At 36.8% G+C, this 27,817-nt stretch overlaps 1 protein-coding gene across 11 annotated transcripts in view; it reads left to right on the top strand.

The window, feature by feature from the left end:
• Positions 1-27,817, top strand: part of LTBP1 (latent transforming growth factor beta binding protein 1) — a 182,480-nt gene that overhangs the window by 60,268 nt on the left and 94,395 nt on the right. For 7 of the 11 annotated variants that reach the window (NM_001398250.1, XM_015283725.4, XM_015283724.4 and 4 more), the window contains exons 5-7: positions 1,977-2,144; positions 21,922-22,146; positions 24,852-25,129. In NM_001398250.1, the coding sequence (NP_001385179.1) occupies positions 1,977-2,144; positions 21,922-22,146; positions 24,852-25,129 (671 nt within the window). Of the gene's footprint in view, positions 1-1,557; positions 2,145-21,921; positions 22,147-24,851; positions 25,130-27,817 lie in introns of those variants that run through there. The other 4 variants (XM_046938825.1, XM_046938824.1, XM_040697088.2 and 1 more) reach the window with 1 other exon arrangement.

Below are 27,817 nucleotides of genomic sequence, written 5' to 3'. Positions count from 1 at the left end.
ACAATGTAGTAGAAAATATTATGAGAGAGAATTAAATAACAACTTATTTCCAATATTTTTTTTAACCGAAGCTGGAAAACTTGTGTGGGTCCCCCAATACAGTGGTTTTTACAGTGTAGGCAAGACTGACTTTTGTGACTCAACTAGCCATGTTTTTTTAATTACATCACATCCTGAAGGAAAAAAATGTTACTAAAACATTTGAAAATGTAAAATAGAAAATGCATTAGGCTTTTCTAGGAAAAGATATATAGAGATAGAGAGATCTCATTACAGATCATGTATGTATATATACAAATATATATACGTATATAGACAATACGTATGTATATATGTGTGTATATATATATATATATAACCATATAAATAAAATACAAAGAGCAGTATTGCTTGTGAAGCTCTGTTTAACAAAAGGAAAGCTTAGAAGTTCTAGCCTCAGCAGTTCACAAGTTACTAGATCTCTGTTCATTTGGAAAGGTGTATTAATAACTTTTTAAGAAATGATGACATCCAAGAATTGGAGTGTCTTCTAAATTGACCAAAATCACAGTATTAGCCTTTAACTGAAATATTTTTTTCTATGTCTGTGTTCATCTGCTTCAAAGTACTTTTTCAATCTGAATAAGGTGGTAGCATCTGTAATGCAGCTGCTGTTCAAATAGAGCAGTGTCTTTACTGTAGACAAAACAGTTGGCTCAATTGCTTTAATTTATTTGTTTATGAAGAGCCAAAAAATAAGAGGCTTTATATTCTTTTGAAGTGCAAAGGTTTTCTTCATTTTCTTGAGATTTAAAAATAGAAGTTGTCTGGAGGGGTGTCCTGTAACTAGGTTGTATGGCTGTCCAAGAACTTCTATACCAGGAGGAGGGAGGTTCTTCTGTTCCTGTGCATCATTTCTTGGGATTGTTAGCTTTGTTATAAAAGTATTTATGATTAGTGTTCTCAGAGATACTGTAGTACATCTTCTAGAACTTACTGAAGTTATTAGTAGGTGTGCAGAGGAAAATGTTTTCTTTGTAAATAACTAAATAACACCTGTTCTTTCGCCTTAATTTTACTAATTAGTAGTTCTAATCTTTTTTGGCTTCTGCTGTTAGATTTGGAATTAAGTACATCTGGTTTTAAATCAAATTCTATAACAAGTAGCTGTTCAAATTAACTTAATTTGAAGTTAGTGTTTACTCAGTCCTCATTACATATAAGTTCTTTAAACAACTGTACAGAAGTACAGTTAAAAAAAAATAGCTTTTTTTTTCTTCCTTTGAGCTCAGAATGACTATTTTCAACTATTGACACTTCCTCGCCCTTTTCTCTGACTGAGCTATTTATTACTTAAAGAAAGGCTGCGAGCGGAGCTCAGTCTATAATATGTAAATACTTGTGGAAAAATGGTGCCAAAAAACTGTGAAAAAATGGGTCCAGGCAGCTGCGTCACAAGGTTTGACCACTTCGGGCTGGGGTGCCAGGAGATTTGAGACAGATGTTTTCAGACATGCCGCATGCCTAAAACATTTCCAGGGGTCGAGCTACAAATAGTGACTTAATAAGTGCAGAAACAGGAAAAGTATGCGGGAGGACACAAGAGTTTATTCACCCCTAGGTGCACAGCCAGCCTCTTTACATTACATCTGCCTGTCAGGGTTGGCTATTTAAGCTGTCATGCCCTTGGTATTGCTCTTTGTCTGACTGTGAATAAAGTGCAGCATTGTGATTACTAATCCCACTCCAGTGACTTGACTTTAAATGTGGTTTTGGAGCGTATCCCAGAGCTCTGTTTGCTAAGCTTCCTACTCCTGTTTCAGAGACACCACTGGAGATCTATGAGAGAGAGCACTGCAGACTGCCCTCCTCCTGGAGACCTGTCGCCTTTTTCTCCCCCCCGCCTTTTTTTTTTTCCCAAAAAACTTTTTGAAGGAAATCAATGGATACCAAAGTGGTCTGTTTACTTTTCTTTTTTTCCTTGCCTCCGCTGACAGTGGGAAATCACACTGGTCGCATCAAGGTGGTCTTTACACCCAGCATCTGCAAAGTGACTTGTACCAAGGGCAACTGTCAGAACAACTGTGAGAAGGGAAATACCACCACCCTCATCAGTGAGAATGGCCATGCTGCTGACACGCTGACAGCCACTAACTTCCGAGTAGGTAAGTACTCTGAAATTGCGTTTGTCCTTAGCTGTCCTCTCTTGACTAACAGAGGGAGGAGATTTTTGTTATTAATACCAGTTGTGCATCTGCAGCTCTTTGTTTGGAGGGCTTTGCTGGGTAGGAACCATTTTCTGTTAGACAAGCTTTCTGGTCTACTTCTGAAATGATCCCAAAAGTTTCTTTTGTGTCACAGGGAGGAAAAAATAAAAAGTATTTTCCATTTGAGTTTTTAGCTGCAGGGCTACAGAATGCTGAAAGCTGAAGCTTTTGATAAAAATAGTCCCTCAGAGTTTGTGTTTCTAAAAAGAAAAAATACCAGATTCCACAAAAAGTTCTGTTTCCTCCTTTTTTTAGTTGAATAGGTATCAAATGCCCATTAAAAACTGAGCTAACGTTCTGTCTTCAAAAAATTGTTCAGGAGTTCCTTAAGACTGTGGTCCTTCTTTTAGAAAGGAAAAAAAAGAAAAGGCAGTTTGATTTCTTCCTTACTGCTGAGAATCAGTCAAATTTCATATTTGTCATTTTTAGAAACTGAGATAATGTTCAGTCCGGTTACTGGAGCTAGTTGTTTCTGTTTATTCTTTCTGCTTGCTCAATAAAAGTATCAGCAGCGTGCCAGTCTAAACCCTGCAAGTGTTCGACTGTGTTAAAACAAACCCTGAAAGCTGTCTGGGTTAGTGGATTTGCATATTTTAGCTATGCAGAGTATGGTGCTGGTAGGAATTTGTGTGCAAGTATTAGACTGGTAAGCTAAATGAAAGTCAGATATATAGATGAATACTTAATCGCTTTTTAGATTTTTTGGTCCATTCTATGATATCTGTAACTGCTGTTGGAAGCATTTTTTGTTGTGATTGTGAAAATATTGCTGTATCTTTCTCTAAAAACATAAAAACCAAACATTTAAAAATTAATTATTTTGCCAATTTGTACTTAAAGAATGCCAGATATGAACTTTGTAATTTTTAGTTTCCTTTTAGTATAAACATAATGTCAGGCAGTGCTGATCCTGGCCAATACTGCCCTTTTTAAAGTGCACTATATTTCATGTTCTGAGGGAGGAAAAAAGCTATTTCAAATTATTCTCCTTTTCATCCAGACAGACGATACAAAGAGCAGTTCCCCTTCTTAAGACTTCTGCTAGACTATCAGACTGTAGATGAAAGCTCCTGAAATGAATAACACATTCCTTGATAACATCCATATTTGTAAAATATATATGTGTTGAGTAAGAATAATAAAAACTGCTTAAGAAGAGCAATGCAGCACACTTTGTTTATGGTGGATTTGAAGCATTAAAAAAGGAAAGGTTTCTAGAAAGGGATGGTAAAGCAAATACTTCAGTACTTCGGACTTGTGTTTACTGTTAGTACAGTTTTTTCCCTTTACTGATGTTTTGGCAAGAACCACAGTTAAGTACGTTTTTGATTTAATTTTTCAGACTTTTATAAGAGGATAAGGTTATTTCCTCCCTTCCTTTCTTCCATCCCCCTCCCCCCCCTTGTGACCCAATTTTTTATTGAAATTATGAAATGTTGAGAATGGGCGGTCATGTAATTTGTCTGCTATGTAAATCTGTGCTGTAACACAACCTGCCCTCAAATACTTACAAACTTGGAGTGTGGAAACTGACCTGTAAAGGCATGTTCCACACCTTCCTTCCTGGCCTCGGGCCATGCAATTTGTGATTCAGTGTATACAATACCCTGCTGGAAATATTCAACAAAAGCACTTCGTAATAGTTTTGATGAGAAGATAAGGGAGCATTATGTTTAAAAATGGATTAAAAACAAGTCACTACTAATGTAGGGGCGTTTTTAATCTGTCTATGGCTATCTATCTTGGAGCCCTTAAAAAAGTAAATACCCTATTTCCGAGCATCATCAATTTTACAGAGGAGGAATAAGGAGGAGATCTGAACTGTGACTTCAGAGCTCTCCAGTTAGAAATGCTGAGTGAATTGAACTTCTTATCAGGAGAGGAGAGATCCCACACCTGTAGGTCCAGTTGTGTCATACGTCACAGATTTTCAGGAGCTTTTGAAGTGAGCTTAAGATGTATTTTATTTAAATAATTTGTGTGTCAGTTTTCTTAATGAATGTCTCATTAGCTAGGGCTTGTCTTGATCAAGATGTCTCCTGATACATAAGGCAGAAGCAATTTGGATCTTATGAGATCATTTATTTTTACTATATTTTTAACATCTGAATTATGCTTTGTTTGCGCTTTTTGCTTTTAAGGCCCTATTCCAAACTTGTTTACTGTTTATCAAAAATGAGTGGAAATTCTTCTGACCATCTGATACTTTAAGAAGTGCAATTATGAAACAGAATGTTGTGTTAGCAAGTTCATACTTAAAGCAGTGAGCAGCATGTTTTCAGTGTCTCTTAAAATGTTTGTTCTTCCTTAGACCCAGAAAAGATAAATCTGCATGCTCGATTTAGAGAACGAACTCCTCTGTCTAATAATAGACACCTACTATGAATGGGAAATAGGAAACTGCTTTAGATCATTAGGTTGTCATTAATCTAAGTGCATTTCCTTAGCAGGAGCAATATGCTTGATTCAATTTAGCTTCTCAGATTGCAATTAGGCATCATTTTGCTGTGTTTTTAAAATTCATTATTTCTAATAATGACCAAAGTAAAATTTTGTGCTTAACTTCTAAACTTTTGTGCTGAGTTTTGGAAGATTTTTGATTTTTTTTTAGAGAGAGAATAAGCTGCGGTGTCTGTATTAAAGCTGCTCAAGTTTTTCCATGGGTTGTTTCAGATTCTTGAAACTACTTAGTTGATCCTTTCAACTGAAACGTGGTACCAGCAAGTCCAGGCAAGGAACAAATCCTGTTTCCTGAAAATTTTACTAGATATGGATAAGCCATTAAAAATAAAAACCCAGAGAAAGAAGCTGAATGGGGAAAATGTAACTTTTCAGGTAGCTGAGACTTGCCTGTTTTCATAAAGGGAACTCTAGCATTTCAATGGAAGGTGATGAAAACTTGGTGTTTTCAAAGGAAGGATCTCCTTGATTGCCTGTGTGCTTCAGTGAAATGTATTTTCTTTTCTTTCTTTCTTCTTTTTTTTTTTTTTTTTTTTTTTTTGCTTCATTTTAGTGAATGGGATACGTTGAACAGTTAAACAAACCAACTTCCCATATTTTTCTGACTTGGAGAATGAAAGCATTTAATCTGAGTGGAAACATTCTGCTGAATAGATGATCCTCGTTATTCTGCATGATTGGTGCATGTGAAGGTTATATGGCTTTTCAGTTCTGATGTTTCTACAGAGGCTTGTAAAACTGAGTTGGTATATGTGCATAGGAAAGGATGCATATAGAATAACATATGAGCTTCCTGTCTCATTCACTGTTGAAGTTACTCAGTAATGTGTCCTGTTTCTCCTCAAAATTATTCTGCATTCCAAAATACCCTATTTTTGAAATGAATTTTCTCTCTGTAGGGAGTGGGAGGACAGTGACTAATTTGTAACTGTAAAATGAAGTGGTAAGAAATTAAGAAATGTCCAAGTTAGTGTTATTCATACGCTTTAATTTCTGCCCTATTGTGCATATGTATTTAATTATAGGTTTACATCCTACTTTTTTTTCCACAGGATCCTTGCCTTATTCATTGCACAGGAATGACAGAACTTAGTAAAGGAAGCACTCTTTTAATACTTAGGTTTATTTTTGCCCTTCATTTGAAGTGTCTTATTTAAAGCAGTTTGTTCAAGCTGTTACAAATGGGGAGTTTAGGGGGGAAAAAAAAAGTATTGCATGCTCTTCAGTGGAAATGCATATCTTTCTACAGAAATTTTGTGTCCAAGTGCTTGGCAGTATCCATTCCAAACAGGGAATAAAAAGCTCCCTGCAGGTGGAGACCAAGAAGAGTTTAAGAAGTTTTTTCCCAAGATCAAAGAAGATACTGTGGAAAGATCAAGGTCACTGAGATGGTGATGATGTTATTGCTCTCCTTCTCCCCTATAGGTGTCTCTTTAATGTGCATCAGTAACTCTGTTTCTTCTTCTAATGTTTCTTCCTGCTTTTCTTCTGATCCCTTTTCATGTATCCTTCACAATTCTCTATATGAAAATGTCTGGCCCTTTGTATTTTGAACAGACATACAGATTTTAGAATCTTAGTTTGGATCACAGTGATCTACATATCCTATACCTTATTGAATAATGCTCAAATGATATTCTTATTCAAATGTTGTCACTTTCCCTACTGGAATTTTTTATCAGAAATTTTTCCTGTTGCACCGTGTTGACTCTATACAACTGCTTTCGAATATTTGAGGCTGTCCAGAAGTTTTCAATTATGTACAGAAGAACTTCCAAGAAGGAGCATAAACATGTTACTTATGTTGTATTTGGTCTACTGCTGAAAGTAATGAAAGAAAATTTGCCCAGTGTATTATGAAGCAATGGGTTATTTGAAGGGAATTTAGTAAGGAGTCGACTACATAATTATTATTTTAAGAGTATTTCCTATCTAGGAAACAGTCATAATTGGAGCATAATTACTCAAACTATGAAAAGGTAAAGCAGTTACTATTTTACTAAAAGTGGGTTGAAATTCTGAATTTATGATCATTAATTCCTGTTGATACTTCGGAATTTAATGTATCTTTTTATTCAAGCGCTTTTTTTTAATCAAAAAATGATGGAAATGTCTTAGCATTTTAGTGTTGCTCAAAAACAGCAATGATTGGTGAGCCAACACATTTTCAGCTGTAGTTAATGTATGACAAGAGATACAAGGGCAATGAATGGCATTAAGCTTTTTTTTTCCCCCAAAGGAATTGCTTTTAAACTCAAGATAGACATTAGCTGATTCTTTACTAAGAGACGAGATGCAAGCCCTACCTTTTTCTCGTTGTCATTTGCTGTGTAATATAGAGTTACTGTTTCTTTGCTCTACATGATACTGTACTGTAAGACTATGACAGTTGAGGAAGATCTGTCAATATGGCTTGATGTTAAAAGGCATTTATTGTAAGTAATGTTGTAGGAAAAAAATGGATGACTTGTGAGGGCTTGTGTGCTGGGGAAGGCAGATTGAGAGACCAGCAGCCTTTGGAAGTATTTGTGTTGGTTGGGAAGAAATTGGAATCACTTTTTGACAGCTTGTGAGGTGTTCCCTGTTCAGTTTTGTGTCCCTGGATTAAGAGATGCTAGAATGAGCGGTATGTCATAAGAAATGCTTTCTTTTTTGTTATGAAGAGGTATTTACTTGTCAGTGTATGATGTCACTCTGAGTAGACAACCCATGTCTGACCCATGAAACTTGCCCCCCAGCAAATCACTATTCCGATGGGTTCAACTGAGTCTTAGCTGGTGTAGATGTACCTTCTCAAATTGCAGATTTAAAATAATTGATAACAAATGCCATGCAAACTTTTAGGAATTCCTTTTAGTAACTTCACTGTGGAGAAGTGAGGGGTTTATTTATTCATTTATTAAATGTGTTAGGTTTTTAGTTGATTACGCTCCATCGGATACCGTAATTGATGAGGAGGTCATCTCTGGAATAGGTTCTATAGCTGAACAACAGTTCTATAATTCATGGTTTGTTTTTAGTTTTGTAGTCTCTGTGTAAGAGCAAAGTGTTACTTTGAAATATTTTTGGCTATTACATTTGAATTTGACACAGTCTCATGCTGTTCTGGTGCAGTTGTGTTGTAAGAACCACGCTATTCCCCCTGTATTATCAGTTTGTGCTTTTGTTCTCTGCAGTGGCTACCTTGTAGCCTTATTTGGTAAAAGCTTTGTTTCTACTGTTTCTGCTGTAATTATCATTTCTGGTCTGTCAGACTTTATTGTTTTATGCTCTTTTTGCTGCCAGATGAAATATTTTTTTCTTTTAACAGACACTGGCAGACACTTGAAAAGTTCAGAATTCTTGGATAACTTGGTTGAAAGATTAGCTTCTAAATTTTCTGTAACAGTAATCAAGGAAGTTGGTCAGCCTGTCAGAGCTGCTCTTGCACTCTTTCAAGATCAAGACATTAACGTTTTTATTCACTGTTTTAGCTGGAAATTTGAAATCTTTATAAATGATGGCCATACTTGGGATATTTATTTGTGCAGCAGCATTGTAACAGCTGTAGCAAAAGTGAAGGCCAAGTATTCATCCTCAAACACTGGAACGAGAGGGTAAAATAGAAAGACAGATAACAGTAGAACTATTTTATGAATTGTTTACATCCTCTGCCTTGTAAAAGATGCTGTAAAAAATGGTATTTCCTAGTCTGCGGAGCCAAAGCAAAACATCTGTACATTGATTCTGGGAGGAATCACTTATGATCATTAGTTTAACAGGTATTCATTTTTTTCCAGCCTCTATTTGTCCTATAATGTAAACTTGAGAGAACAAGAAAATGAATTTGTTTACTTACAATCCAGGTAGTGTAGTGTAGTGTAGACTCTCTGAATCTGAGCCACAGGTGGGCTTGAATTCTGGCCTGTAGTGCAAATGTTCCTCTGCAGTCTGGTCAGCATTCAAGTTTTTAGGGCATTTTCAATTTTTGACCACCTATGCTCATATTACAAAAACAAATAATATCTTTGTTGTTGTTGATGACCACATCTGCTCAGAAGGAATGCTTTCTTTCCCCCATGTATTTATCAGCACTTGTCATCAATAAATAGTTATGGTATCCACTGTACAGTTTACAGCATCTGTGAGCTTTCTTCATAATCTTAAACTAATTACTCAAATTTGACATCTTCCCCTCTGGTTCTGACAAAGGCCAGATGCTGTTTTAAGAAAACACATTGTTCAGCTAGACAGTCTTAATAAGGTTGAACTTAGGCCTGTTGGCAACTCATTTCCCCTCCTTTGCTCACCTTAATGACTTCAGACCATCACTGTGAAGCAAAAGTCCATCTGCTCTGAAAGCACTCACCAAACTGTGTATTATAGAGAACACAGTTTTTTGGATGTGCAGTCATAGGAAAAACCACAAATGGAAATGGTACAAAATCCACACCTGCAGCCATTCAGCGACACATGGAGTATGTTTAAAGCAAAACAGAACACAAAGTTAAAAAGCATAATGCTTTATTTTACTGTATGTGGATTTAATTTATAGGGATTAGTTTATGTATATCTGACTTCAAGTGCTGCAAAAAGAGAACCAAGAGTGCATTTATTTGAATGATTACATTGTTGCATATCCAAATAAATACACTACCTTGTACAGCTATAATTTTGTTATTGCTAAACCAAATGTCTTTGCACATACCTCACTGAAGATGAAGCAGATGCCAACTGGCTTTAAAAAATAAAAGTTCCCTTTGAATTATGCAAGCACAGAAGAGTCTGACCAATTTGTCTACTGGTTAAAATGTGCCTTATATTGTGAATAGTTCCCTTATCGAGCAGTTCTTTATTTAACCTGTCATTTTGGATGTAACACAATCAGAAGGAAACAAGCAGTTATCACTGCTCTGTACTTATCACAGTCTTTCCGTGATAAGTTCAGCTTCTCTACCATCTTTCTTTCTGTTCTCCTCCAGATAATTCCCATGTCTGTTCAGTGTGCTACCTGTGTAACTTTAACCTTCCCACTCTTAACCTATAATGATCTCTTAGATTTGAGTAGCACTCCGCAATCAAGAGGCCTGTTTTGTAGCATATATGAAGAGAGATCTCTGGATCTTTCTTTTGGAACATGAACTGAATCTTCACTACACAGATCTTAATTCTTTGAGATTTGTATCTATACATAAATGGTTGGACTGGGTGAGCCTGTGGGTCTTTTCCAACCTTGGTGATTCTGTGATAAAAAGAATATATATGTAAAGGGGACTGTGATCTTTCAGTGAGGCACATTAAGATTTGCATCAAATTGACATCCATGGGAATTTTAAACTTGTTTTAAGTGAACCTCTTAGAAAGTCTTGAGGTCAGGTCAGTGAATAGAAGGAAAATGACTATTTGCTTCTCATGCAGGAAGAGGCTTGAGCTGTAAGAAGCCCGGTCACAGAGAGCATTCTCATCTGTATTTTATTCAACTGAATATTTTATTTGTCATGCTGGCTATATTCTAATTTAATTTTAAGATGATAAGCTGAACTACAAAGTTAAATTTTGTATTTAACATTATGCAGGTACTTTAAGTTCAGGAGAACTTGCAGGAATTTTTCTTATTGTGGTTTAGGAACTCAGCCTCTCTGATTCCCCCCCCTGAGAGGGACTATGCATGGATTGAATAAGGCAGTGGTCTCCAAAGTTTTTGATGGCTCAACTCTATCAGTAAGAAATTTTTGAGCATGTATCTTAGCATATGTTTTCTTATTTATAAATTACATGAAGATGAAAAAACCTCAGTTTTTAACATATTTTTAAATTAATGATAGAAAAAAAAGCACTTCAGTTGACAGTCTTGTGTACCCTGTGGTGTGTGCACACCCCACACTGGAAACTACAGGTATAGAGAACCAAAGGAGGCCAGCTTCATAGCTTACATCTAGTGTTAGTTTCCTGCAGTCAGTATATGCCCATCATGTCTGTTCTACTTATTGTTTGATTATATTAAATTCGGCCTGTTATGTTAGGTGCTGAAACAGCGTTTTTCTATATAACAAGAAGTTACATAGGTCCCAGGATGCCCATTGTGGCATCTGGGGCAGGAGAATTTATTTTATTGCCATACACATCCCCTACAGCGCTGCAGCATGAAGCTTGACAGTGGGGCTGCATCAGCACAGGGGATTTATGTACACATTTAATTCCTTGGAACTGTGAGTGACCAGTCAGTGCTGATCGTATTTAGGATTGTGTAGCTTGTACATTTATTCATACAGCCATTACATGTTGTAAAAAGAACCAGAATGATACGTGTTGAAGTTGTTTTTTTAGTGGATTTTCATCTACACTTTCCCTGCAGAATAACTTTAGCTTTCCTATTTATTAACACTGATGCTGCCGCTTTTCTCCTTGAGAACTCCAGGATTTGATTTTCTTGCTTTTCACTGGTCTCCTCTGACCTTATTTATTACACAAACTGTGAATAATATCCTTCCCAATGTTCTCATATTGTGTCACCTCCTCAAGGTCAACTCCCTAGAAAACTTTCCGCTTTCTTCTGATGTAGCCAGTGCCAGGAAATCTTAGATAGCTTATGTGTTGTTATTTTTTTTGACTTGTCCACAGAGATCTGGATTATGAGCTATTATTTGTGTGTTAATGGGTATCCACTTGAAAAAGTCTATTCTGATTTTTTTCTTATAAATTTTCTCATACAGAATGAGCACTATGGTAATGTTACAATAATTGGAGAGTAGTCTCCTGGTGTTCAGGATTATGGGCACTTCTAATGGCTTTTTTATTTTTTGCGGCTTTTCCTTTTCTATTCTAAACTTAATGTTATCTTGTGGATTGGAATGCAGTGGATCATTACTCAAAGGCCTTTAGGATCTAAGGCTGGCACTCAACAAGTCTTATGGGGGAGGTGCCTGGGTAAGGGATCTAGTAGTCAGTGATAGGGGAAACGCTGGTAGGTAGATTGGCCCATTGGTGGCCCAAACAGCCTTCTGGATGAGCCTTTCTTTACTGACAGAGTGGGGAACATCAAGCAAAAACACTCCTTAGATGTCTCAGGAAGGCATGGAAAGTTAAGAGATGGATCTCTGCTTAAATATCTGTTACTCAGTTTTCAGAGATGATAAGGATTCTGATGACCTGTCTTCAGAGCTGTTGTGTAACAGAGATATAACCACTTAGCTTATATGTTTCTCATGACATTTGTCCGTTTTGACTCATAGTATCCGAGTAGTCTGAAGTCTTAGAGCAACTCTTTTCTCTGACTTACGCTACTGGCTGTTACTACTACTTTACTTCATGTAGGAGTCCAGTGCAGCTTTTTTCTAGGATGTGCAGCTTTTTTTCCTTTTTCTAGGAAAGGAAAAGGAGTTTCTTTTGGAAACAGCCTAATACAATATTATCAGAACAGAGAAACTTGTGACACAAACAGCTTAGTTCCTTTAAAGGCCAGTTACTTACTAATCTTGTAGTTCTTCAAGGCAGATACTGCTGCTCAGGTGGCACCAGAAAGGAAGAATACCTCCTGGAAGGATCCTGTAGCAATGAAGATGCTTGTTAGTTGTTGAATTCTGTTGAATTCTTACCCTGTTTATTGAAAACAGATATATTACAAGATCATCTAGTAGACATTAATATGATGCACGCTCAGGCATACATAAACTACTCAGAGTAGTGAGAGCCTTAAAAGTACTGGGAACATGGGAACTGCTGGTTTTCATCAGACATAGAGCATATTGGTTTCAGTGTTCTCATTTTGACAGTGGCAATTAATAAGCTATTCAGGACTGCTTAAAATGATATACATGAAATCTTAATACTGCAGCGTACCATTTTGCTGTATATACATATACTTGTATTCTGCAGGAAATTGTTTTAAGGATGATGATTTCAAAGCGTTGCTAACATGCTACATTTTCAAACCCAGGCTTTTTTAGAGATTTTAGTCCAATTGCATATGTCTTAAATTAAAAGGAAAATTTATATCAACATACTGTAGAAATCTGAATAAATGACTGGAGTACCTTGTCTGTATGTGTTAGCATCATTTTCAAAGGTCTGATGTTAGCCATTTGCAGTGCAGTAATTCCACAGCAATTAGTGTTGCTTTTTTCCTTAGTACCCAAATTCAAGGCCTAATATTTTTGTTACATTCAACATATCAGGATCAGCTCTAATATAATCAATAGATTCATCAAATGTAATCAGGATAGGACTAGGTCATCGCTTAACACTCTCTCCATGTATCTCTAAAAATAGTGTCTATGTCATCTCAGATGTTGAGAATATTAGAAGCAGATTTAACAGAGAGTAACTGTGAGGATCATGCAATTTAGTGAGCCAGGATCCTTGTGTCATTTATTTGTTTCCCAACCACTGTTTTTACTATACACTTTCTATGTTGAATAACCACAACCTTATCCCACTTCTCTTAACAGGGCATGCCTCTAATTTTTCTGATAGCATTTGAATAGTCTAATAGTTTTTCATCCATCCTATTTCTTCCACAGTGTAGTAGGTTGTTTTTTCTTTTTCTTTCTTCCGTATCTGTTGATCAGATGGTGTTTATGTCAGTCACCTAGACACAGGCCTCTGGTGGCATTGAACATGCCTTATGGCAGTGATCTTGGAAGGAGGTGATAGGGTCCTGTGAGAGAGTTAACCTTTGGATTCACATTGAGTGCTAGGTGACACACCTGGGGGCATATCTGCTGGTTGACTTTGTGTGCATCTTTATGACATCAATACCATCCAGCTTCTCTTCCCAAGTTTTTCAGAGTACTTGATTTAAAACTAAGGAAGACATAAGAGTAGTACGCTGAAATTGTATTGCCTGTATTAGTTTTGAATTTCTTTCTTGGATTACTCAAAAATGTGTGTTTCTCTAAAATGTGTTGTTGCCTTGTCCTTTATGATAGAAACCCACTCCCCAGTTTTCAGTGTCAGGATCTCTTATACTTGAGAGAATGGTCTTCTCCATTTAAGAGTGACTGATACCCCAACATTTATATACTTATTTATATGTCTTTATAATGAAAAATTGACATCCAGTGTGATTCAGCTTTTAGACCAAGACGACACAAAAGTCAGCATCCACATTGGAGGTGTGTGCTGAAACCTTCTTTGCCATCAGTAGAGATTTGAATTTTTTTTTTTCAGCTAGCTCTTAATATAGATGCTTAAAATTGGTTGGTCGAGTAGCTCTCTTGCAAACACAGACTATTTCAAGTACACGGGGAGAAGTTGTTATTAACAACTGAGATTTAGACACATAGTTCTAATTTAAACACCCAATGTTAGCGGTGTTTAATCTGCAGGTTGTGCTCCATCTCTTGTTTTAGTTTGTTTCCTGTTTCTTAACTGGTTCCTGGTCCATGGCTTGGCCTCATGCATCGAATTCACTTAATTTTCAGTAAGTGTGAGGCTCTTTCTGAGTACTGGGACCCTCATTACAATCCTGCAGCCGGATGTGCAGGTTGCTTCTTGCACTCTTTCAGAGCTCTGCTACCTTCCTGGAGATCCAAGGAGGGTGACAGTCCCTCAGTGTTGGTCACATGGCAAGTTTGGGGAGGGGGAGTCTTTGCTAGAGAGGTCATAAGAGGTCCATGCCAAGCATGCTCATTGAGAGCAGAGTCTGGAATTAATGAGATTACTGATGTAAGTAAGTCTGGTAAGAACTAAGGCAACACCTACTCCACTCCATCTTGCATAGAATCTCAGTGCTTTCCATTTACTGTGAAGACAGCATCCCTCCTCCTTTTTCATAAGTAAGAAGTTGTTCTTTTCTAGTGGGTACTGATTTGTTATGCGTACTGCACCTTGCCTACAGTGAGTTGATACCATCACTAAATGATGCTAATCGTAAGACAGCCTTTCAGCAGCTCAAATAAAGTTCAGTTACTTGTGGAGATAATGATCATCCCAGAGCTGAGCCTGTACTTCTCAGCTGAGTTAGAAAATTAATTTTAAATGGGAAACTTGCTATTGGCAGATGTGAATATGTAAAATGCCTGAAGATGTAGGTAACCTGAATTTGTGAAATATTCTGCCACTTGCTTTCCTTGGTAGTTGTCATGTAGTGCTGCATTAAGTAACATCACAGACGTTCCTCTAATTAGGCTTTAGTGTACTGCATGAGTTGTTAAATTGTTGCTGATAGTGGTACATAGAGGGGCTTGAAAAGAACTGCGATGAGTACAATTTCATTGGAAGAGATGCATCTTCCAAAACCGTGAGAACAACAGTGAAGGTATTAAGAGAACAGCTAGTGTTTCTTTTCTGTTTATAGTCATATTATTGCAGATCTGTAATAATAGAAAACAACTATGTAGTTCTCGTTTGTGGAACTATGCATTCAACGTGTATTTCAAGGAAAATAGGTTTTGTCTATGAAAAAATATGGAAAGTTTATTTAGAGGAATTCTGTTACAGCAGCTTGAAAATGGTCGTTGTGGTCATCTGGAGCTGAGAGATAGTGTATCTGTAAGGTTTTTCTTCTCTATTGTAAACATTCAGTAACTTGAAAATAACTTGCCACAGGCGTCATGATAGCTGTTGAGCTTCCTTAGTGCAATGTCTTTTCTCTTATATTTTTATTTTTAAGTAGGTACAGTGTGGCATTTCATGGAGGAGAGAGTTACAATAAGAGAAGGCTGTCTGGGAGTTCATTTTATATGTTGAGTGGAAGAATCCTTTTAGAGCAAGAGTAATTCCCCAGGATCCTTGACCAGCATGTCTTAGAGTGCAAAATCGTGTCTACTCAGCCAGCTTTAGTGACTCCTACTTGCTCCTAGTTATTCTACCAGCTTCAGTCATGAGGCTGAATTGAATGTGATAATAGTGATTTGAATCCAAACCTTGAAGATTTCTAGACTCTGGGATATTTTAAGGGCAGCCTCCTGCACCAGTCTTCCTAATCAAAAAATGTGGTTGCAATTAGATCAAAGGGAACTGTTATTGTTACTCGAGTGTGATTCATTCTCTTGCTCAGAAATTCCCTGCTAGTTGAGTACATCCATTGACTGTGATGTTGACTTACATCTTTAACGTTTACAATCTTGAAATGTCATGTGTACTTACTAATAAACTAATTAAATGACTGATAATTAGCTTAGCATTAATATTATTTTGTTGAGAGGTGGAGATGTTAATAAAAAGTGAATAAATATAATTCCTAAGCTGTGTCATCATTCTGCTTATATGCTTGTTTTTAGAATTATTGTAATGGTGCAAATATAAGAATATAGTTTTGCCTACTGAAGAAAACACATGCAGAAAGAATTGTGTTTTGGAAATGTTAAACTTCAGGTCTGTTCTTTTTGGCTAACATGATTTTTGTTCTGAATCTTTTTTTTTTTTTTTTTTTTTTAATTAAAACATGTGAGGCTTGTTTATTTTGGCAATAATTTGGTTTTCTTGTCTGGATAAACTGCAGAACTTACAATCCCATTCCCATCTGGCACTGTGCTACTTTCTGAAACATCTTGTGGTAGTAACAGTTTGAAAATGTGAGGTAGATAATTCTAACAAAGTTAATTTGTGATAGCTGAGAAAGCAGTTTAATAACTGCATATTTTTATTTAAACTGTTAAATTTGAAGTAGGTTGCCATTTGGGTTTTTTCCGCCAGTGTTGTATATCTTAACTTTTTTTACAGAGGAAACATCTGAAGTGTGTCGCCTTTATCACGTTCAGCCTTTTGGTTCTATATTCATTATTGCATTGCAGCATTTGGATTCAAAATTTATTTGAAAATGTCCTTATTAGGGTTGTTATGCATCTGCTAATAAGCAGCGTGAAGATGATGGTACAAAGGAGCACATTCAGCATAGACTGCATAAAGAAACGTGCTATCTGGAGTGACATGACATAAGGTTTTTTTCTACTTGGAAACATGTACTGAGAGAGAAATAAAACAACTAAAATGTGAATTTTAAAATGCAGTAGTCACTTCAGTAGGTGTATCTTCTTAAGTAGCTTCTTTTATGAAAAACTTGAAGCTTGGGACTTCATATGTAATGGAGCATTAGGTAGCCACTTGGAATGTACTGTGTTGACAGTCACAAATATAGGAGCTCAGAATAAGGAGAAATCAAATCATAGGAGTATATAAACTAGATGTTAGTGTTTTTATTCATGTTTGGTGTCCAGGAAGCCTGATAAAATCTGATAATAAAGCACTTCAGCAGGAACATTCTTAGAAGTACGCTCTTTAATGATATTTTACTATCTCCTATTCCTATCAGTTTACAGCTTGTCATTGTGTATGTTCAAATTCATACGGTTTCAGGACAATTTGCATTTGTGTAAGCTTACTTAAATCTAATTACGCTAGTAATTAACTAATTCTTTTTTTTTTACTGCAAAGATTTCTGTACGTCCCATTCACTCTAATGTTTTCATAAATGACTTGAATGCAAGATTAAAATGTATACTCTGTTAGTTTGCAGATGACACTTAGTTGGTAAGAGCTGTTGACTCCCTCAAGAGCAGAGAGCCTTGCAGAAAGATCTTTACAAATTGGAAGACTGGGCAACCATCACCTGCCTGAAATTTCAAGTGCTGGATCCTGCACATTTGACAGGTCAACCCTGCATATATGTGCAGATTGAGATGAGGCTGGAGGGCAGGCCTGTGAAAAGGGGTCATCTGGGGAGTGATGTTTGGCAGCATGCTGAATACAAGCCAGTAGTGTTCCCTGTCAACCCAAAGGGCCAACTGTACCTTGGGGTGCCCCAGGTCCAGCACTTCCACCAGGCGAGGGGGGGTGTTGTCCCACTCTGCTCTGTGTGACCTCACCTCCAGCACTGAGTGTGGGTTGGGTGCCACAGCATGAAAAGGACATGAACCTATTAGAGAGTGTCTAAAAGAAGGCTACGCAGATAGTGAAGGGTCTGGAGGAGAAGAACCACAGTATCACAAGAACATCATTCTGTAGGGTAGTGCTACCCTTCAATGTGTACAATTCCTTCTTTCATATGAAGAATGAGTTGGAAGATCTGTGCTAGTTCTTACATTTTCTGTATGCTTAATAACATGGAAGAAAGATGCACAAACTGCTTGGGACACGTAGTAATGCTTGAGTAACTGCGTAGGACTCAGAAAAAAATCTACTAATTCATGGAAATACCATGATCTAGCAAGCAGTATTGAGGTTCTTGGAGAGCCTGTTGATGTACTTGAATCATGCTTACACTGGAATAGTTGATAGCGAATAAATCAAAAAGGCAGTGATGAGGGAAAGTGAGAGAGAAACTTGTCTGTTCCCTGAGGTGCATAAGAAAAGGGATTTGGAAAGCTAGATGAGGAACATTTCAAAAGTCATCTTCATTTTCTTCAACACTTTGGCTACAGGAAGGGAGTTTACGTACATCCTCAGGGTTCATTTTTGTAAGTATAGGCCATTTTCTAAGGATTACAAGGATTTGAGTTCTTGGAATTTGTTTTGCTAAACATCATTTTGATTAAACAAAAACATTCAGTCTTGATTAAATTACGTTTTTTGGAGCTGTTCAAGGTCGTTTGAGAATCTTGAAAACAAATTAGGTGATATAGCTGCAGTCCAATCCATAGCCAGAGTAACTTTACCAGGACTCATGTTGTAAAGTTCCTCTTATTTTCTCTGAATCCTGCCTTTTATAGACTCCGTATGGGGGCATCGGAAGCACAGCATCACACCAAGCTGTGCCGGATCAGGGTAACCACGGCCTTTTATGCCAGAGGAATCAAAGCTTGTTTATTACCAGTTAATTGCTCAAGAATGAGGAGGAAACTTACTGTTTGTCAATCCTTAAGCAAGTCTTCATGTATCTAAAGGATGAATATTAATTTGTGTTAACAAATTGTTAAATCTGTTCAGTTGTATGTTGGCAGATCCTTAATATACCATTAAGAGATTCGATTTACTAGTCATCACTTGCTCAAAGTGAAGAATTTGTTGCTTTTCTTAGAGCCATTAATCCTTTGTTTTGTTTGTAAGATACCCACATGTGAACTTGAAATTTCTTGTCATCTTGTGCAGGTCTGTCTGTGTTTTTGTCAGACTCTGAGCAGCTAGAGAATTTCACACCATTACAAATGTTTTTATTTCCTTCTTTCTCCCCTTTCAGAGGAAATGAGGAAGAGCCCGGTGAGAATCAGGCTCCAATGGGTCCATTGTCTGAATGGAAGTTACGAATGTATGTGCAAAACTAGCATCTTCTAATGGCCTCCCCCAGCGCCTGGGTCTGGGTTTTGTCAGAATGGTTTTGTCAGAATGTCCACTATGCCTGCTGGCAGCTTTCAGCCATTCTGTTTGTTTAAGTTCCTTAACCTCAATGACAAAACAAAACAAAGCAAAAAACTTTCATCAGAAGTTGAGCGGTTCAAACATCCACTGGCTTTGTATCCTGTTTCTGCCTTAAGTGGTCCTTTCCCCAGGGGTCCTTGCTCTTAGTTAACCTGTTATTCTCAAGGCCTTGTCAAAGAAAAGCGGCATTTACTTTCTCCACCTTCTTGGACCCCTACTCCCTTTCAGCTCACTTTTCTTGAGTGGTCTGTGTGTAATCCTAGCTCTGATAAAATTAGTTGCTTGTGATTTCCAACACTGATGATGTAATTGTAGCCCGTTCTCTACCTGAGGAAGCACCACAATAGCATATGTGGGCCTATTTAAAATTGCCGAATATATTATTTCAATGTTTGTCTTTTTCTTCTTTTTTTTTTTTTTGACAAAGTTCTCTATTACTCGTAAGGTTTGCCATTTGAGATTGTCAAGTTTAGCCCGAACATACACCCTATTTGTTCTTATGTGGCTGAATAGGAATCAGAATTGTATAGTTCCAAATTTTTATTTTTATTACAGAATTTTATGTTTTCAGAGTACATTTAATGTAGTCTCATTTAAAGTTCATTCTTCATTCAGTAGGCCGGACACTCAAGAGAGAAATCGATACATTCTTCACTATTAATTTTAGACTTGTCTTGTAAGTAGTGTTTGCTTGCACTTCATTGCACAAGTTACTTATGTGAATAATCACTGCAAATTACTATGGAGAGAGGGCAAGGATTCTACAACTATTCTGTTGTTATCTTCTTGTCTAGTATGTTTGGTACAACTCTTTGAAGCAGAGCTTTTGGTCTGCTATCAGGAGAGGAGTGTCTGGCCAGGGAGGGGTACCCAGTGATGCTGCCTTCCAGACACCAGCTGCTCTATAGGAACAGGTGCTCAGAAGAAATTGTTTAGTTTTGGTGGAAAATACTGAGTATGTTCGTATTATTTAAGGGCTGTTTTTTTGCTCATTTCCATGTTGCCTTGGGGCCAGGGAGAGCAGGAAGAAAGTTGATGGGTTAGGCTTTTTACTGCCTTCCTCAGTGAGACCTTTTGATTCATGCTACTCCTATCAAAAGCCCAACTGCTGTCACTTAACACTACTTAAAGCTGTGTCCTTGTGCAATGTGTTCTCAGCCTTGCTTAGGCAGATCTTTACAAGCATCTGAAAATTGTTGTGTGTTGTTGCCATTAAGGTAAACCTGCTCACTTGGACAGTTCATAAAGAAATGGTGTGAGAGAATGATCTTGTTTTCATCACCGCTGGGATCAAATTGTCTTTCATTTTGTCCTGAAGTATCGTGTTTTCTGCAAGGATGTCTTTTGTATGCTTGGATGAAGTCACAGCAGCATTCTCCATGACAGGCCTCGATTTTTTGGTCATTAGAAGACTAGACTGTCTTTTGAAGGCAGCTAAGCTTCTTGGTGCTGATTTGCAGTTCTGTGGCTTGAAGTACTTTTAGTCAGTTTATATGAACTGAAAAATTGGGATAAGTCAATAAAAATATTAAATAAACACTTGCAAAATAGGGCAGAAAGAACAATTTTAGTTGTTTGTTTGTGTGCTGACCCATCTTGCTGATGAGGTGAGCACATCCCACATCCTGTCAATGCGATGATGCTCTGCTCCAAGGCAGTCTAGTCGCTGTGTTTCTGTAGCATTTCTGGGCCAAGTGAATTACACAGCTGCTCAGTGTCCTGTTTGTCTTCTTGCGACACACAACACATGGGTTCTTTTTCCAATACTGGTATTAGTATTAATAATGGCAACAAGCTGTGGCTGTCTGGAGATAATACTCCATGGGCCAGCAAGCTCTAGGTTCCTAATGATCTTGCGTTATCTATGGTTTCACATTCTTATTGTAATTCAATATAAACTGAGCCACAGTAATCCAAGAAAATTACAGTTACTGCAAGCCTAGATTTTTTTCTTAAATTATTCATTCAGCCAGAGTCTTATCTTAAAACAGATAACAAATGGATACTTTTGTTATTTTTTCAGAAATCTCAAACTTCTGAAAAAAATGACCTTAGCTTGCCTTGCACAAAATTACAGTATTTTTCCTGTTGTTTTTGCATCATTTAATTCTTGAAAATGTTGACAGCTCAACTAGATTATCATTGATTATAAAGAGCTATACCACATTTTTAGAATGTACTGACCTAAGCCTATTACAGTTTGTATGTGTGTTAAGAAACATTTTTCATTTAATGTTGGTATTTTTTAATGTTTTTTCTAATAGTTTACATTGCTGTAAATGTGCAGTACTGACTGAAATTCTTTATATTAGAATTTCAGCATTTTAATGACTTGGAAATTTGTCTCTGAAATCATTTTAGTAGAATTTATACTTCTATAACTTTCATTGACAAGTACATACAAATTCTTCTATCTGAGAGAGAGATGTCAAGCAAAAATACGGGCACTCAGTAAGACATGGTTTTCCCAAGAACAGCTAAGGTTTACAGTGAAAAGTTTTCCTCAGTATGGCCTAGTCTTCAGTGGAGTTTTCCTTTGTCTTCTGGAGAAGCATAGGTGGTCTAAGATCATAGAAGTGGGAGGCTGACTGAATAAAAATACCTGTACAGTAAAGGTGCAGTCAGGGACAGTATTCATTTAGTGTCTTGCTTAACAACATAATGAAATAGTGGTACCTTTAAAAGAAGAATGTTCTTGCTGTGTTTGACACAAAAAGATGTGGACCAGGCAGAGGCCAGAAGGAGGGGAAGGAAAGTGGTTCTCCCAGAAGGCAATCAAAAGTGTGTGTCAGATAGATAGTCATTTCTCAACCGAGAGAAGAATAAAAGGTCTCAGCCCTTTTCCTTTCCTCCTCAACTGCCATGTGAAATGTAATCAGATAACATTGACTGTAATTACAGTTAAAGTCATTAACAAGACTTCTTTCTGTTTTTGTTTCAGTTATTTGCCACCTTCCCTGCATGAATGGAGGCCAGTGCAGTTCTAGAGATAAATGCCAGTGCCCTCCTAATTACACCGGCAAACTTTGTCAGATCCCCGTGCAGAATGGCAATACTCCAAAACTGTACCATCACCCACAACAAGTGAATAAGGCTGTAGGATCACAGATTATCCACTCAACTCATACTTTACCACTGACAATGTCTGGACAGCAAGGTGTAAAAGGTAATTTCTTTTCTTGATAGAATTGTTTTTTTCATTTGGAATTGATTTTTATTTACTTATCAGCATTGGAAAAAAAAAGTCTAACATAAAACTAAATACGCAATCTGTGTTTATCTTTGTTATATCAATTGGCTGAGTCCTGTAAGTTAATTTAATAGTCAACTTTATAATGGAGAGAGGCCATGATATCATTCAATTAAATAGAACATTCTTTCCAGCTAATATAACCAATGTCATAGGAACAAAAGCAAAAAAAAAGGTTTTTCTACTACTACATAAATGCTGTAAAGAAGGTGGCGGAAATAGCTTCCAGTGACATGTTGAAGTATTAGTCCCTAAAGCTCTCCACAGTGTTTCTCACTTGAAAGACGGGGTATGGTGGTGTGGGGAAGCACAGAAACACATTTAGCAGCACAGAAATTTATTTCTGCGGCTATTTAACTCCAGATCAGATTATTGTAGACAAAACGGTGAGCCATAAAAGTACTCTTTAAACATTTCAGATTTAGAGTGCCTGTCTTAAAAACACAAAATAGATCTCTCATTGCTAAAGAGTCTAACCTCTTAATTATTTTTCCTGTCCCTCAATTCCTCTTTAGAACCATCAACAGTTAAAAATCTTTGCTTCCTTTTGCATTCCTCCCAAATGAGGATGTTGTAGAGAGGAATAGTTAATTTTTTTCAAGAAAAGTGCAAAACATTTCATCCTGAAATGGCTAATAGAAATCAAAATTGATCAGCACATCTGTGCAACAGTTCAAGATCTGGAGAGATCTGTGATAACACTGTGTGGGAATCATAGAATGGTTTGGGTTGGGAGAGACCTTTAAGATCATGTAGTTCCAATCCCCTGCTACAGGCATGGACACCTCCCTCTAGACCAGGCTACTCACAATCCATCCAGGCCTTGAGAACACCTCCAGGGAGGGGGCATCCACAGCCTCTCTAGGCAACCTGTTCCACTGTCTCACTGGCCTCACAGTAAAGAATTGCTTCCTAATATCTAGTCTAAATCTACCCTCTTCTAGTTAAAAACCTGGCAGATATGCCAGGCAGAAAAGCTAGTGGAAGAGATCCCTTTCTTACATAAAACAGTTATGATTTGGGATGCAGGTAATTATTTAGGATTAGTTATATTCTTATCACAGGTAGACTATTCTCACTTGAATCACCCTTCAGAAACCATCTTCCCTAGTAGAATTAGAAGGGCCTTACTACTTCTCCTTCTGAATCTTTTCTTCATGCATTTACCTGAAATGGATCTTACTTAGCTTAAATTTTGATTTAAGGTTGTTTTCTGCTACGAATAATGTTTGAAGAGCCAGTAAGGCCTTGAAGTCATATTTTCCTGAGTTAATACTACCTTCTTACTGGTGTTGCTCTTGGGAATATGCTGAAGGTTTTCCTAAATGAAGCAATGCAGAACAAAGTAGACATAAATTTGGGTGTGGTTTTCTTTTGTTGTTGTTGTTGCTTTGTTTGGGTTTGTTGGTTTGTTTTTTGTTTTTTTTTCCCCTAGGAATAACTATGACAGACTGGTTAATACTGAAAATATGCCTAGCGTAATCAAAATAATGTGGAAAAAAAAAAGATTTCTACAAAATAATAGTATTGCAAAACAGTTAAAATAAATGAAGTATGCTTCCCAGGGAATGAAGCTGTGAGGGTGAAATTTGTGAGATGTAAAAATATCTAGATGAGTTTAAAAGAGCAAGGAGGCAATTCAGAAGACTCAGCAATGCAGTATGCATTTTAGAGGAAGTAATGTCATGACATTTGTCTGTTCTTGAAGCAGTCTGATGTTTAGTTACTGGCGGGCCTCAAGTGGTCCATGCAGTACTTGCTGACAGAGAGACCTAACCAGACACAGTAAATGTTAACTTTGTTATTCAGCTTACCAACAGTAAAACTTTTTACATACCTCTTTCCCTCATCCTCTCCCGAACTGATCAATTGAGTTGAATGTTTTAAGGACATTTTTGTCTCCACGAAAAGAGACTTGAGGCTCATAAACAGACCAATGCACATTAAGTGTTGAGAGGTTCTCAATCTATAACCAGACTTAAAACTACAACCATGTAATACATATATATACATATATATATATATATATATCTGAAAAACATTTCCTCCCTCTTTATCTGCCAAATCGTAGATTCAAAGTTTAGTGAAGGGAGTGGTGGTTTTAGATGATTGAGGTGCTGGCAGCTACTGCAGGGGCAAACTCCGGACTTGGCAGGTATATAAAGGTGAAGGAATGAAATACGAAGCTTTTTCTGTGTTCCAGAAAAAGATGATAGATCTGAAAAAGACAATAAGACTTAGTATATATCCAAAAATAACCTGGTAGAGTTTGAATTTTGGAACTTTTAATGAGATTCTTTCTACACATTATGACCACAAATCTTAATCTTGCACCAGCCAGTATGACATCCATGTTTATGTAGCAGTCTTTACAGTCCTGTAATGTCTTTCTTTCCTCTGTGAAGAGTTTTCATTTTCTTGCTTTGTAAACTGGACTGCATGCATTCATTCACCCTTCCTTCTAACCCCGAAGTTTGAGGTTTGTCTATGTTTTTGTCACATTAAAGCAATTTATCCGAATTCTGATGTACAGAAAAAGAGATGTCTTAGAGGTGCCTGGGATCTTTTTCTAATGTATTTTATTACTAATTTTTCTTGTGTTTTTCTTTCAATTACTTTAGTGAAGTTCCCTCCTAACATAGTGAATATCCATGTGAAACATCCCCCTGAAGCTTCAGTTCAGATTCATCAAGTTTCAAGAATTGACAGTGCATCAACAGGACAAAAATCGAAAGTACCTCAGCCAGGACATCCACAGGTCTCTTACCAAGGTCTTCCGTATCAGAAGACCCAGAAAGGACATGCTACTTACACAAATCAACAACCCATTCCTCATGTGTTTCCTGTTTCAGTTAAAACTCAGCTTGGACGCTGCTTCCAGGAGACTATTGGAACACAGGTAAGAAATATTTGCTTAGGTTTTTGAGAGAAATGCCATTAAAAAAATACTATGAAAGACTGAAATAATTCTTCCAGGCTTGATGCGTTCCTGGGTAGTCTGATCTAGTGGCTGGCAACCCTGTCCACAACAGGGTAGAGGGGGGGAGGGATTGGAAGTAGATGGTCTTTGAGGTTTCTTCCAACCCAAGCCATTCTATGATTCTGTATGATTTTTCAACAACTATGGGGAAAAGACGCATTTGACTATCTTTCTGAAGAAAATTCTTTTGAGAATGGAGTGTAAAATAGTTTAGAAAGCAACATCATTCTGAATCTGCTGTTCTTTCAAGCAGATATCTTAAGTTTTTGTAGACTTGTACCCCTTACATTCTGATTTCAAAGTATTTTAGCTGTCTCTTCTCCATTTATGAGCTATTTTTCCAAATAAAATAATGACTGAAATGATACCTCCAGCTCTTCTGATCAAACAGTTAAAGTTATTCCATCTTCCACAGCTTGGACTGTCCTTTGCTTTAATGAGCCTAATTGCATGCGCATCTCGGCGGTCAGAGTTTGTCAAGGAGTTGTAGGCTTCCCTTAAATTCCTATTCAACAACTACCTAGGTTTGTCAGTGTTATAGGCTAATGTTTTGACTCTACTTAAATGTGACAATTGAATGGAATAGAAAAATCAGGAAAGCCAACTGAGAGTTTGCTAAATCATTAAAACTTTAGTTCATTTTAAAATAGTGCATTCACACCAGTGTCTTTTTCAAAGAACTGTTCAAAATCATATTTTCTTTCAGGCTCTTGAGCAACACAGCATTGTCATATTTATATGTTTCCACATGTATACAAAGATATATATATATATATACATATATATATATATGGATAGATTGCAAAAATGTTAGTGAGACACCATTACTGACTGCTTATCGCCTTGCCAAGATTGAATTTTTAAGATGAAACTTTTTTATTCTTAATGTCTGCCTCTGGTATTTCTAAAAATCAAAGTTTGCATATGGAACATTAAATGCTAGTCTTCGCTAATTATTAAATGCTTGACTTGTGATCCACAGTGATAGTTTATACTGATGAGCTCTTTGAGCTTGTCTATTTCAAGAACAGTAAAAACCTTAACTTGTTCTTAGGGAGCCTGATTCTGGCAAGTGTTGAAGTATATGTTTGACTGGAAGTTTATGGATTTGACTTAAAGATGCTGTGCCTATGTAAAAAAAATCATTCTCTATTTCATAAGAATGAGAGTTCTAACAAACATGGCATTGTCATGTGACATTTTAAAATACTGCAATTAATTATGATAATTAGTGGCTTATTCATACTTCTCATATGTATAGGCAGATAAAAATCCCTTCCTTGGAATGTTAGGCTTGGTACCTTTTGTTTCTTACCTATTATGCTGGACAAATTTCATGTCTGTTCTTTCTGGCATGTGAATGAGAGGGATATTTCAAATATTCATCCATGTCCAAATTGTGCTCTGTGAAGTGCAATGGTTTTAAAACTAAAGCTTAATCATTACTCAGTAGAAAACAGTAACGTGCTCCATTTTAAAGGGGAAGGAAAGGGGAAATCTACTTGCATCATCTTCAGGCCTGACTTAGAAGCCAACTAAATGCTCAGTCTCAAATTTTTCTAATGGTTTTTGTTTTTTAGTACTGCCCTGAAAAGTGTGCCTTTGTAGTGCTCTCAAGAATGGAGACTGTCTGCTAGTTTAGAATAGTGTGTTCCCATTTTTTACAAACTTCATTCATCTTTAGTGTCTGTCTTGGACAAGAACATAGTAAGATTTTTTTTGTTATTTAATTTTATAGTTCCATTTAGAGATGGAGTGGTAGGGTAGCATTTTGTAGAGCATTTGTTTAAGACCTTGCAGTAAATATAGATTCAAGTGACTCATTCCCCTTTCAATTTTGAAATTGAAATCTTAATATGCTTCTCTTGCAGTCAGGCACTGAATATTATTTATTTGCATGTTTTAAATATACCTTTGGCTGGAAAATATACACAATGTTATTTATTCTTACATAGACCTGTTCTAAAATAACTTGGTTTTTTGTTTGTTTGGGTTTTTTTTAATATTGGCTTTGCTAAATGCAAGCATTCTTTTTATTTGTACAGACAAGCTGCTAAACTTAGTTTTCTTTATTAATAGCAACATGTTGCAAGTTCTTTCTGGAGTTTAGGCTAGATAATTCTGGTATCCTTAACTTTTTCAACCATTATCAGTGTTTAGACATTTTTTTGCAGGGCGGATTGTATAGTTGGCTTGAGAAATGTTTTATTAAATATCCTGGGATCAAAGGTGATTTTATTGTCTATAGAGCAGAATAGTGTGGAAGGATATGTGTGTGGCCTCTTTCAGGCAAATCAACCAACTCTAAAATAAGGCTTAGCTGAACTTAATGTTTTTATCCGGGACCATTAGTATTAGAATCTTTACTGCTTCTTGTATATGTGTAGCCTCCATCATGTTATCATTTTATTTATTTTTTATTACTCCTTTTTCTCTCCATCTTCTTTCTTGAATTTTGTTAAAATCAGATTCTCTCTTTTTTTTTTTTCCCCCACAACCTTCTGGGGAATATTTGCCATCTCTCACTGCATTCTTTCTCACCCCACCTTAGTTAAATTCCTTTAATGTGTCTTATTCAAAAACAGTAGTCCTGCATAGACTGTAGGC

Source organism: Gallus gallus, chromosome 3 (genome assembly GCF_016699485.2).
Source record: "Gallus gallus isolate bGalGal1 chromosome 3, bGalGal1.mat.broiler.GRCg7b, whole genome shotgun sequence".
Taxonomy (NCBI): Eukaryota; Metazoa; Chordata; class Aves; order Galliformes; family Phasianidae; genus Gallus; species Gallus gallus.
Note: the sequence above shows the minus strand (reverse complement) of the source record. Positions and strands in the feature narration are given on the sequence as shown.